Source organism: Electrona antarctica (assembly GCF_951216825.1).
Source record: "Electrona antarctica genome assembly, chromosome: 20".
Classification (NCBI taxonomy): Eukaryota; Metazoa; Chordata; class Actinopteri; order Myctophiformes; family Myctophidae; genus Electrona; species Electrona antarctica.
Window position 1 is genome coordinate 7,313,469 of NC_136801.1, and position 13,727 is coordinate 7,327,195.

Here is a 13,727-nt window from a genome sequence, read left to right on the forward strand (position 1 = left end):
GAACATTAACTTAACCCATTTTGACCTGAGATCAGATTCTAAAAATGTCTTCTACATCCTGACAGTTTTCTGAAAAAGCTATGTTTCTAAGTCAGTCGTTCTTCATTTTTTTCAAAAATAGCAGACCTACAAGCTCATAGCGCGCCACTCGGTGGCGCGCTATGAGCTTGTAGATCTGCTATTTTTCAATAGCTAAAGCATAACATAATGCTAACACCAAAAGGGGTTCCCGCCCAAAATGGGTTAACTTAACTGCACAATGCCCCCATTTGCAAAAAATAGTTCTACATAGCAGCAAAAGTCAGCACATATCAAACTGGGGGTCCTTCAAGTGAAACACCGTGGTGTGACAGTCAGTACCTTGAGGATGGTCTTGGGGCGTTTCTTACTGTGACAGTCAGTACCTTGAGGATGGTCTTGGGGCGTTTCTTACTGTGACAGTCAGTACCTTGAGGATGGTCTTGGGGCGTTTCTTACTGTGACAGTCAGTACCTTGAGGATGGTCTTGGGGCGTTTCTTACTGTGACAGTCAGTACCTTGAGGATGGTCTTGGGGCGTTTCTTACTGTGACAGTCAGTACCTTGAGGATGGTCTTGGGGCGTTTCAGTCAGTACCTTGAGGATGGTCTTGGGGCGTTTCAGTCAGTACCTTGAGGATGGTCTTGGGGCGTTTCAGTCAGTACCTTGAGGATGGTCTTGGGGCGTTTCAGTCAGTACCTTGAGGATGGTCTTGGGGCGTTTCAGTCAGTACCTTGAGGATGGTCTTGGGGCGTTTCAGTCAGTACCTTGAGGATGGTCTTGGGGCGTTTCAGTCAGTACCTTGAGGATGGTCTTGGGGCGTTTCAGTCAGTACCTTGAGGATGGTCTTGGGGCGTTTCAGTCAGTACCTTGAGGATGGTCTTGGGGCGTTTCAGTCAGTACCTTGAGGATGGTCTTGGGGCGTTTCAGTCAGTACCTTGAGGATGGTCTTGGGGCGTTTCAGTCAGTACCTTGAGGATGGTCTTGGGGCGTTTCAGTCAGTACCTTGAGGATGGTCTTGGGGCGTTTCAGTCAGTACCTTGAGGATGGTCTTGGGGCGTTTCAGTCAGTACCTTGAGAATGGTCTTGGGGCGTTTCAGTCAGTACCTTGAGGATGGTCTTTGGGCGTTTCAGTCAGTACCTTGAGGATAGTCTTGGGGCGTTTCAGTCCGTACCTTGAGGATGGTCTTGGGGCGTTTCAGTCAGTACCTTGAGGATGGTCTTGGGGCGTTTCAGTCAGTACCTTGAGGATGGTCTTGGGGCGTTTCAGTCAGTACCTTGAGGATGGTCTTGGGGCGTTTCAGTCAGTACCTTGAGGATGGTCTTGGGGTCAGTCAGTACCTTGAGGATGGTCTTGGGGCGTTTCAGTCAGTACCTTGAGGATGGTCTTGGGGCGTTTCAGTCAGTACCTTGAGGATGGTCTTGGGGCGTTTCTTGTAGTGGATCTTGGGCTTCTCCACAGCGGGGATGAAGGGCAGCTTCTTCAGGTCTTGCAGGATGGAGAGGGCGGCGCGCTTCTTGGAGAGCTTCTTGCTGTTGCCCTCGCCTTCGGCGGAGAACTCTCCCACGGAGACGCGGGTCAGGAAACTCTTCATGTGGGGCGGCCCGCTCTCCTTCAACACCTGGCGGAGGAGGGGGACACAGTGTAGAGTAGGGGTGTCAAAAAAAAGATTCGAATTAAAATCGCGATTCCGTTATGAACGATTCAAAATCGATTCATAATTTCCAAAAATCTTTTTTTTTTTTTTTTTTAGATTTCTTTTTCTCGTTACAGTTACAGGAGTTTTCACTACATGGTGTCTGTGATATGAAATGTAAGCTTACCCTAATCACAGTAAACATCATGTCTTCAATCATTTTCAAGTTACTGTAGTCACTTCAGTTCAAGACTGGAGTAGATTGTGATGAAATCCTAAGTATTGAATCGAGAATCATTTTGAATAGAAAATTCGATTTTGAATCGAATCGTGACCCCAAGAATCGGAATCAAATCGAATCGTGGGACACCCAAAGATTCACAGCCCTAGTAGAGGGCGACATTCTAAATCCTACAAAGGTTGTGCTTATAACCACGCCCCGCTTCTGTGGCCAACGGCGGAAGTGCCTCTCGCCTACAACAACTGTGGACTAGACCTAAATATGTTATAACTCTATGGACTAGACCGCGACGGAGGCCCGCCGTCTCAAGCGAACTTGAGCCACTTGCGAAGTTCGATTAAGCCAACTGCCCGACTCAGGGCCGTTCGAGTTGGACCCGATATGCGGAGAATAGTAAATCATGTTCTGGCGAGAGCGTTTGCCTCGACTGAAAAGTGGCTACTGGCCAATCACAGCGCATCCTTGCACAACCCGTGTAGACTTTAGGCCTATTCATAGTCTGGATTTTCGGTGGTGAGGTGACCACCAGCTGAAATAACGTTGAGTGGTGGTGAGTAAAAACAGAGAGAAGGGCTGGAGCGGTGGTGGTGGTTTGCTCTTCACCGCGGCTCGTGGCGTCATGTTGTAGTTCGGTGGTCACCTAACCACCGAAAATCCAGACTATGTATTAGCCTTTTCGAAGCCCGTGGCGCAGAGGTTTATACCGAGGCTGTCTCTCCTCAATGACTCAATACACTGTATCATTGTCAAATCACAACACACGACCATGAAAGATCTTTACTATATTTCTGTGTCTGTGGGTTTTTCATAGATATTTAGCCAATATAAAGTATTAACAAGAGCTTGGTTGTGACTAAATCACTACTTGGATCCATAGGAACTTAGGAAGACATTCTAGTTACCATTTCCTGAAAAGTAACTGTTTCGGTCTGGACATACAAGGTTTCCTCGCTGACAGCGAGGACACAGAAGTCACCACATACGACATCCAGGGTACCTGGGGGAACGTTTTGACCAACATCTTGAGCGAGAGAAGGAACTGGAGCAAACCGATATGTTTCTGCCGCTTATAGGTGCAAAAAGTCTAAGGTTTCACGTCAACACCATTCAGTATCTGGGCATCTTCCTCCCAGTCAACCCGTAATCGCAGCGAGAAGCATGTGACTGCATGAAAAGACTGGTCTGTTGCGTGCAAAACGTACAGTAGGCGTGCAGCCATGTTGTGTGTGCACATGAGTCAGTACATGTATGTAGACCGTTAACGATGTATTGTATGTACAAAACATGAGCATTTGTACGTCTACTTTGTAAAGCAGCAGCACCAGGTGGTCTGCAAACATCTGCTCTTGTTGGTCACAGTGCTACCCACCCATATGCTTGTGTGCAATTCATACACACACACACACACACACACACACACACGCTCCCACGCGCACACGCACGCACACACACACACACGCACACACACACGACAGTCTCTGGCGATGAGAGTTCGGTTTCCTTTCTCAGCCTCTGGTCACCTGGGAGACGTAAAACAAACACCGGCTGGCGTTAGGTCATGCTTCTGCAATCACATCCACTTCCTGTGAAGTTCGAGAGGTTTGTGCGTGTGTGTGCGTGTGTGTGTGTGTGTCCATGCATGCGTGTGTGTAGCAGGTGGGGTCCTCCTCAACCTTAGTCACGGAAATACACAAGGACAAGAATTGGGTTTCATACGTTGACTAGGTCCAACACTGCATGTTTAGTTGATGTGTTCACACACACATGTCCACCCCCCCCCCCCTCCCCCCTCTCTCTCTCTCTCTAGACGTGCATGCTGTCTCTCCCTCGCACGCCCCTCACTCAATCTCTCATTCATTCCTTACGTAATGTAATGTGCTGTGCTGTGCTCTGCACACGCAGCACAAATTGCAGTGATTTGTTGCAATCAAATGGAAGTTAATTTGAGCCCGGAAAAAGCCGATTACACACACAGAGACGAGCGGAGCCTTGAACATTCTTCGAATACCTCCCAAGAACATCAGTGTGATATTTACAAGACGACATAGTGGGGAACAAAACGCATGCACGACTCGACTCACACATGCACAGCTGCATGTCGTCGCTGTCAGCTGGAATCCATGCATGTTCAAAATTTTACATTTTCAGGAAAAGGAAAAAAAAGCGTTCCAATGGATCCAGTGTAGTTATTAGTTAGTCACAAGCTCTTGTGAATACTTTTAATTGGTTAATATTCACAAGATCCACAGACACACTTAACCCATTTAGGCCTGACGTCGAAATAAAAAAAAACGTTCGCTCTGAAAGAATATATATTCAAAGATTTGTGCCGCATTTTTACGATTTTTCAAAAATAGCAGACCTACAAGCTCGTAGCGCGCCACTCGGTGGCGCGCTATGAGCTTGTAGATCTGCTATTTTTCAATAGCTAAAGTATAACATAATGCTTATAGTTAAAACACCAAAAGGGGTTCCCACCCAGACTGGGTTAACGACTTTCACAGCTTAAAAAAGAAATATAGCAGAAACATCAGCCTTTTCCACAACTTTTGTACAACACTCTTGTACATCAAAGTAGGGCAATAATTTACAAAGACACATACAAATCTTAAAATATGTAGATACAAGGTTTCTACACGACAGCAATAATGCACTGTGCATTCACAATTCCTGCACAGTTGCCTCCTTCTCTTATATCACTATAAGCTAAAGAGTCAATCGAAGCACTAGAAGGAATAAATCAAGCGCACGCAAACGACAGGAAAACGCAACGCTCGTCATGTGAACACAAATAAATCAAGCTGCAGCGAAAATTCAATGTGCCATGTCATGGTTACACAGCTTCCTCTCGCCTAGAACCCTACTGTTCCCACATACTGTATAAGGAATGACTCAGCACTTACTGCAACAGCCCTATCATGTATGTCAAGGAGACAGAATAAGGTATTTTAACCCATTTTGACCTGGGAACGATTCTACAAATGTCTTCTAAATCCTGACAGTTTTCTGAAAAACCCTATGTTTCTATGTCAGTCGTTCTCAAACATTTTCATGTCAAGGACCCCCAAGATTATATGCAATTGGCCACCGACCCCCATCTGAAAATATGTTGTTCCAGGGACCCCCCCCCCCTCCCAGAAGCAAAGATTTGAGTTAAAAACTTGGGCTCTGAAAGAATATATATTCAAAGATTTGCGCCACATTTTCACGATTTTTCAAAAATAGCAGACCTACGAGCTTGTAGATCTGCTATTTTTCAATAGCTAAAAGTATAACACCAAAAGGGGTTCCCGCCCAGAATGGGTTAAGTTAACGGCTCGACTGTATTTCATTCCCGTTTGGTCAAAACTGTGAGTCGCTAAGCTGACCCACATCAAATTGCTATATGCCTGCCTGTTAACCTGTCTGACATTTGGAGACATTTGCACTGTCCATGTCGGCACACTTGTTAGCCAGTCAATATTGCCGTTACGTAGGGCTGAGCAATTAACCAAAAACACTTAGAATCAATAACCAACTACATCTGGCTCAGGTAATCAAGACGTCGTTTTTTTTCCTTTTTCATAATTTTGTTTTTACTGGACAATGGACATACAGTATACACTATCAACATGAAAATTATATATATATATTTTTTTTAAATTTTTATCCCATGATTTTTCACCCCTGTGTCAATTTTCTAATGTGATCCTGGGCTCTACACACCCTCCGCCAACCTAGTCCCCATATATGGGGGACATGGGGAGAGCAACGGACTTGAACTCATGCTTCCTTCATGCCTGTCCTCAAGTTGCTCCTTTACACCTGGCAGGGGGGAGTTTCCCTGGTTGGACGTAGCGCGTGGAAGGAACACGTTATTCCAACCAGTTCCTTTCCTCTCCATCAGGCGCCCCGGCTGGCCATGAAACATGAAAATAATATAATTATCATATCGCCCAACGCTGTTGCATAGAACACGCATTTGAGAAATTTGCATTTAAGAAGAGATTCTGAGCATCACTCATCCAAGCCAAGATTTGAGAGCCCCATGTCTACCTCTCTGAGGATTCCCTCCAGGTCTGATCGCTGCTTTGAGGAGGAAATGCAACATGGCAGCTCCTAGTACGCTTGTACCTTGAGTGTGCTCACTCTGTTGACGGCTGTGATGCTGTAGGCTCAAATCAAAGGCCCTGGTCTGTTAAGAAGAGATTCTGAGCATCACTCATCCAAGCCAAGATTTGAGAGACCCATGTCTACCTCTCTGAGGATTCCCTCCGGGTCTGATCGTTGCTCTGAGGAGGAAATGCAACATGGCAGCTTCTAGTACACTTGCACCTTGAGTGTGCTCACTCTGTTGACGGCTGTGATGCTGTAGGCTCAAATCAAAGGCCCTGGTCTGTTAATTAAGGGGGGGCAAATGAGAGTGCTGAAAGCAGCTGATCTACCAGCTCACAAGGGTGGCACGAATACAGTGCATCGCTCGAGTTCGGAGATCAGAGCGTGACACCGTTGTAAGAAGTATGAATGGGGCCTCCCCCTGGCCAGCCGGGGCGCCTGATGGAGGGGAAAGGAACTGGTTGGAATAACGTGTTCCTTCCACGCGCTACGTCCAACCAGGGAAACTCCCCCCTGTCAGGTGTAAAGGAGCAACTTGGACACTCAGGCATGAAGGAAGCATGAGTTCAAGTCCGTTGCTCTCCCCATGTCCCCCATATATGGGGACTAGGTTGGCGGAGGGTGTGTAGAGCCCAGGATCACATTAGATAATTGACACAGGGGTGAAAAATGGGTTACAAAATCGTGGGATAAAAATAATAGAGATTAAAGAAGTATGAATGGGGCTCAAGACGGTTTTGTCATATCGTAAATATTTGGTCTGAATTTAAGCTTAAGATCACTTGTTAGTATGTCCAATGAATGGATTATTAGATTGTGTGGAGACCCTGGCCTGACTTCCAGACAGTTCAGATCAGTCTCTGGTGTTAGAGAGGAGAATAAGAATAATAATGATGACAGGAGATGGAGGAAAAAGTGACTTGTCCTCCTCCGTTGTACAGATGTGTTCCCCATCTGCAGCTGTTTGTCTTCCTCTCACACTCAATCAGTCACTCACTTAATTCATCACTTAACCCATGTTGGGCGGGAACCCCTTTTGGTATTTGGCATTATGTTATGCTTTAGCTATTGAAAAATAGCAGATCTACAAGCTCATAGCGCGCCACCGAGTGGCTAGAAGAGCTTGTAGAATCTTCTAGCCACTCGGTAGATCTGCTATTTTTGAAAAATAGAAGAACGACTGACATAGAAACATAGCTTTTCTGCTGTAGATCTGCTATTTTTGAAAAATAGAAGAACGACTGACATAGAAACATAGCTTTTTCAGAAAACTGTCAGGATTTAGAAGACAATTTTAGAATCTGATCTCAGGTCAAAATGGGTTAAACCCTCTAGGTTCAGACTTAGTAAACTGAACCTGAGTTGACTCTGTTGGATCACTCACCCCCCCCCCCCCCCCCCCCCCCCCCCGCCCCCCATCTACGCCAAATGTCAAAAATAGCCGATCTACAAGCTCTCATAACACTTGAGCTTGATCATCCCTGTGGTTCATCGCTCTGCTCTCCCGGTATAGAGAGGGTGATGGTGATCTAAGCAGGCATTAAACAGCATCACAACAGAGAATGGAATTCTACGAGTACAACGAGTCCATTTGAGACCGATATTTTTTGTAGCTCGTCTCAGTCGAGTTGAATTAACAGGATTTTACTACGTGGGGAAGATTTGTCATCGAATATGTGGCTTGTCTTGTTATTTCGTCCATGTGGTTCAAGGGTGTTGTTTCTCCAGTACAGGGATTATTGGAGGATTTGGGGGGTGCCCAGAGATGTTCTGCAGGATATGCGATGACATTGTCACATCTGCGCGAGCACGCACGCACGCACGCACGCACGCACGCACGCACGCACGCACGCACGCACGCACGCACGCACGCACACACACAGTCAGTCTCTCTGGGGGGGCTTTAGGTCCATTCCTCCACCTTGAGAAGTGACAGCACACAGGACCGCACTCGGGGCCCCAGTACGAGGGCCCTGAGTGCGGTCTTGTAAGGACACGCTTCCTTCATTGGTCCACCCCCCCACCCCCCACACACACACACACACACACACACACACACACACACACACACACCATACACCTCCGTCACGTCACCGCCTGCCAGAGTGGAACGACGAGTGAGCTGAGGACAACCAGCACAGGTTCAACACTTCATACAAAGACCACGGAGGTGAAACAGCAATGAAAAGAGACAGCTGATGACAGACAGCGATTTGGTTGTACACGCACGCACACACACACACACACACACACGTGCGCACGCACACACGGTAGGATCCACTTAGTGCCGTCCAGGATAGTCCGAGGAGAGATCGCAACGATAGAAATGCTGCCTCTATACAGCAATATGTGTGGCGTATATATCGTATTTAACGAGAGACACAGAGGGCGAGAAGAGACACTGACTGGTGTCACACGCTCCCGCTGGCCCGGGATGGGCGGCAGACGAGCTGTAGTCAGCCTCGTTGGCAGACGACACGGGATCCGCGCAGCGCCGATGGGATTTTCAGCAGCGCCTCCTTTTCATTCACACGCACGCCCCGCTGTGCGCGCGGGGGCGTACGTGCATGTATACACGTGCGCGAGCGAACACAACAAACATGCCCCGTCCGTCTCCCTGAGCCTGACGATAAGGATCAGGTTATCCCATTTGGGCGGAACCCTTTTTTGGTGTTAGCATTACGTTATGCTTTAGCTATTGAAAAATAGCAGATCTACAAGCTCGTAGCGCGCCACCGAGTGGCGCGCTACGAGCTTGTAGGTCTGCTATTTTTGAAAAATCGAAGAACGACGAAGCCATAGAAACATAGCCTTTTTTCAGAAAACTGTCAGGATGTAGAAGACATTTTTAGAATCTGATCTCAGGTCAAAATGGATTATAATGCAGGAAACACACTGTAACTCAAGTTTTTTTCTTCCCCCTGCCTTTCAAATCCCTCATCCTCTCACTTCTTTTCTCTCTATTGCTTTATTTTTTCTTTCTTTCTCTTTCCTTGTCCTCCTGTGTGTGAGGCCTTCCCCTCGGCTTCTCAGGAAGACATCAATACCCCGAGCGGGCCATGAGGACGGGTGCAAACGAGGACCTCAGGCCTCTGAAGAGGATGCTATGGGAGCAGGGTGGGAGACAATGGCGAGGACTTGGTAGGGGGAAGAAAAGCTCTTTTGTGATGCGCGGCGGACGGACAAGGCCCTGAGGGGGAAGCTAGCTTGTTGTACAAGATGGGTGGTTCTTGGCTCCGGACCCTTCTTCATCTCCTGTGTCCTCCTTTTGGAGGAAAAAAAAAGAGACAGGCCATCTCTGTCCAAAAAGAGCGAGCTGTGATTTATAGATTGGTTCCTCTTTGATGCCGACATCTGTTTGATATAACCTGACGGGTGAGGGGGTGGGCCGGTTAACCCATTTTGGGCGGGAACCCCTTTTGGTGTTAGCATTATGTTATGCTTTATCCATCCATCCATCCATCTTCAACCGCTTATCCGTAGTCGGGTCACGGGGGCAACAGCTCCACCAGAGTGCTCCAGACTTCCCTCTCCAGAGCAACATTAGTGACTTCCTCCTGGGGGATTCCGAGACGTTCCAAGGCCAGTGAGTCGATGTATTTCCTCCATTGAAAAATAGCAAGATCTACAAGCTCGTAGCGCGCCACCGAGTGGCGCGCTACGAGCTTGTAGATCTGCTATTTTTTGAAAAATCGAAGAACGACTGACATAGAAACATAGCTTTTTTCAGAAAACTGTCAGGATGTAGAAGGACATTTTTTAGAATCTGATCTCAGGTCAAAATGGGTTAAGTCAGCCTTGTGGGGTGGCCGACGAGTCGACGCCCCCACCTCGGCGCGGCGGGGGGAGGAGGAGGAGGAGGAAAGTGGACACTCGCTGCAATGACTCATGGGTAATTTCACGCTCCAGTGGCGGAGGATTTGAAAAAAACTATATGATTATTGTTCAGGGTTTTTTCTTTCTTTTTTTTTTGCAAGGCCTTCACACGGAAGGACTGTCGTTTGAGTTATGCACAGCCTGTATGCGCGTGCGCGTGTGTGTGTGTGTGTGTGTGTGTGTGTGTGTGTGTGTGTGAGAGAGAGAGGGTGTTTCTAATGGTTATTGAGAAGGAAAGTGTGCCGTTTCCTCTGGAGGCATCAGAAGAGGACACGTTAGAGGGGATGTGACACGGCAGGGTATGGGGATGAAGCCAAACGCTGACTGATGCCTCGTAATGGTTCAGATGTGTAAGAGGAGACCCACAGAGCCATGGTGTGCAAATTAACCACATGGGCTTTGGATTCTCAGCATAGCCGGCGCTGAGCACATTGTTGCATGCAACACTGACCGTGATTGAACATGTACGACACGCTACAAGAGGCCATGGGCAGAAACAGGGGGCGAGAGGCTGAATTTATACTTGGTAGCACAACTACAAGCCTCTCAACGTGTCATAAGCTTGTATATCTGCTACCTCTGGGGCGTATAAATCAGAACGGTGTGTGCCAAAGGAGGCGGAAGATTGGATTATCGTCTCTCATGCGTGGCGTTTTGAGACTGCTTTGTTGGACGTGGCACACGTGGCCACATCTCGACAGCGGTTGAGGTGTGGAACGGTGGAGCCGAACGCCGCCAACCACACACTCCATCCACGCCCGTTTCTCCATTCAGCGGAACGCGTAACCAGAAAGGACGGCATTCGGGGCAGAAATCCACACATGCAACCGCAATCCATCGCCATTCCCTCTGCGAGCAACATGCAATTTCCTCTAACTGCATGAAGTCTAGAATCCTAAATCCTGGGAGGCGAACATTTGTCGGAAACAGCGGATCTACAAGATCACGAGATGTCACGTGGCAATGCGTTGTGAGCTTGTAGATCAGCTATTTTCAGCTAAGAAGACCAAATGAAATTACATATAGGGTTTAACTGGTTAAAGCTTTATTTATCCAGGAAACTGTAGGTTCGTTGAGCACAAATTCTCCGCTTCACAGTCACATTGTTACACACATTCACACCCGGGGAGCCACCCAATACGACCACAGCCACATATACTGCCACTGAAAAGAGCCTTGCTCAAAGGCACTTTGATGGAGGGGGTGAGGTTTATTTTATTATAATTATCTATTTAAAGATATTGCCATTATTGATAGTAGAAAAGTGGAGATAGCGAGGAAACAAGGCGAGAGAGTGACATACAGCATAAAGTTTGTCGGGACGGGACTCTCGCTATGGGGGTCTGTGGCCTAATAATGCATATCGGGGGTCCTTGAAAAGGGAAAATCAAAGAAGGGAGAGGCAGAGATAATCTCCAGGTTAACGAGAGATCAGAGCAGAGGCCGTTGGCGGCACATGTGGTGGCAATGTGCTTCCAAATCCGGCTTCCAATTTTTAGACGAAATTAAATAGAAAAGCAAAAGCCACGTAATCTCCAATGGCGATTAAAACAAGATTATGACACATACTGTACAGTAGGCGGTTGACGTCAAATCCCAGATTTAGCCACCTGAAATAATCAATTGTGGTTCCTGGAAAAACGGGCCAGGTCATTCACCCGATGAGTTAATGCGTTATCAAACAGAGAAGGGGGGGGTTTAGCTAAAGGGCGGAATGGACGGCTTTCCAGATTAACCCATTTTGACCTGAGATCAGATTCTAAAAATGTCTTCTACATCCTGACAGTTTTCTGAAAAAGCTATGTTTCTATGTCAGTGGTTCTTCGATTTTTCAAAAAATAGCAGACCTACAAGCTCGTAGCGCGCCACTCGGTGGCGCGCTACGAGCTTGTAGGTCTGCTATTTTTCAATAGCTAAAGCATAACATAATGCTAACACCAAACGGGGTTCCCGCCCAAAATGGGTTAAGTCAACAGTAAGAAGGATCTCCCTCCCTATACTTCCCCTCCCTCAGTCTCTCCCGTCCGTAACACGCCTCCACTCTCTCTGTGATTTTTGGGGAGTGATGGAAGAAGGAGAGAGATGGTTCGGGGAGGAATCGTGTGGAGGAAGAGAGGGGTGTGTGCGTAGAGTAAACGGAACCTCCCCTTGTTTTTGGCACCTTTTGCAGAGCAGCGGAGAATTCGAAGGAGGTGATCAGTGGAGATGGGAGGCTGGATGAGTCAGCTAGGGGAGATGCTGGAAGCCAAGGGGAACGAACCAACGGACCCGCCGCGGGGTCATGTGAGGACATACGTACGTCATCTGTTTAGACAGGATGGCGAGAGAAGGCGAGGTGGAAGTCTGACGCTTGAGCAACAAGAGTCGCTTGAGCAAGGTGCTGTAGTTAACCCATTTTTGGGCGGGAACCCCTTTTGGTGTTTTAACATTATGTTATAATATAATATATATATATATATATATATATATGCTTCTGGGGGGTCCCTGGAACAACATATTTTCAGATGGGGGTCGTGGCCTATTACATATAATTTGTGGTGTCCTTTGACATGAAATATTGAGGTATTTCAGAAAACTGTCATGATTTAGAAGACATATTTTTTAAATGTTGACGTCAGGCCAAAATGGGTTAAAACCCCAATGAATCAGTGGAAAAGAAACTCCATAGACCCTAGACACGGTGGTTGTATTGGGTGTGTGCCAGTGTTATTCACACATTAGGAGAATCCTGGAATGAAATCATAGAATGTCCACAGACTAGTTATGTACCCAACATATAATTATGTTACTCTTCCCACTATCATACTGTACTTCTAATGTCCTGTATCTGTTTACACTGCTGTGCTGTCTGTCTGTCTGTCTGTCTGTCGCTTATGGCACGGGTGCCAACATTGGCACAGGGGAGGGTGGTCACTAGCACACTGGCATAAGTGTGTGAGAGAGATCTTTTATTTTAATATTAAGAAGTATTCAAAAAAGTTTAGTCTGTGAAATGAAGTCCCCTCACATCTATATATATATATAAATTACACCCTGCACATAATTCTACATTCACTCAAACTCTGGGCTCTGACTGGGGAGGGAGTCTGAGATAGGTGGGCTCTGAGTCTGTGTGAAAGAGAATAGGCCACATAAAAAGGTTATATGTACAGCCTATGGACAATCAAAATCAGATGGAAATATTACATTTTTATGTGGTGACATAATTCAACTTTATGTTGTGATACGGCACACTGATTATCAAGAAAATGAAAACATGGCACTTCATGTCAAAAAGGTTGCCAACCCCTGGCTTATACTATATGAGGGTAACATGAAAGAGTGAAAACAAAAGGATTATGATTTCCATAAGTGCACATTAATGCTCTTTCACCTTGCTATAAAGTCTATAGTGCATTAAAGGACCACTTCACCACTTTTCAACCTATTTTCATATGATAGGTCGGAGGTCCTCACTAATAATCATGAAAAAATGGCGCAATGTCTTTCTACTCGGTCTGTGTCTCATAGGAGGGCTGTGTGGGCAGTTCAGAAACCGTCTTCCAGTGACATCATCGATGGGGAATCCAAGCTAATAGAAACTGCAGGCTTTCTAGTCCTGAAAAGTTTCAATGCAAAAATGGAAGCCATCGTTCTCACAATAATGAAAATCTAAACATTTTTGTAAAAAAGTCTTGTTTAAAAAAAAATCTGCCTAATGATGATGTCACTGGAAGACGGTTTCTAAACTGCCCACAGCCCTCCTATGAGACACAGACTGAGTAGAAAAAAATCCTGCCATTTTATCATGATTATTAGTGAGGACCTATTATATGAAGATACTGTAGGTTGAAAAGTGGTGAAGTGGTCCTTTAAGACTAC

The 13,727-nt window shown here is 46.5% G+C and overlaps 1 protein-coding gene across 1 annotated transcript in view; it reads right to left on the reverse strand.

Moving 5' to 3' along the window:
- stau2 (staufen double-stranded RNA binding protein 2) overlaps nt 1–13,727 on the reverse strand; it is a 149,518-nt gene that overhangs the window by 82,450 nt on the left and 53,341 nt on the right. Inside the window, exon 8 of the mRNA XM_079489301.1 lies at nt 1,427–1,639. Within this exon, the coding sequence (XP_079345427.1) occupies nt 1,427–1,639 (213 nt within the window). The remainder of the gene's footprint in view (nt 1–1,426; nt 1,640–13,727) is intronic.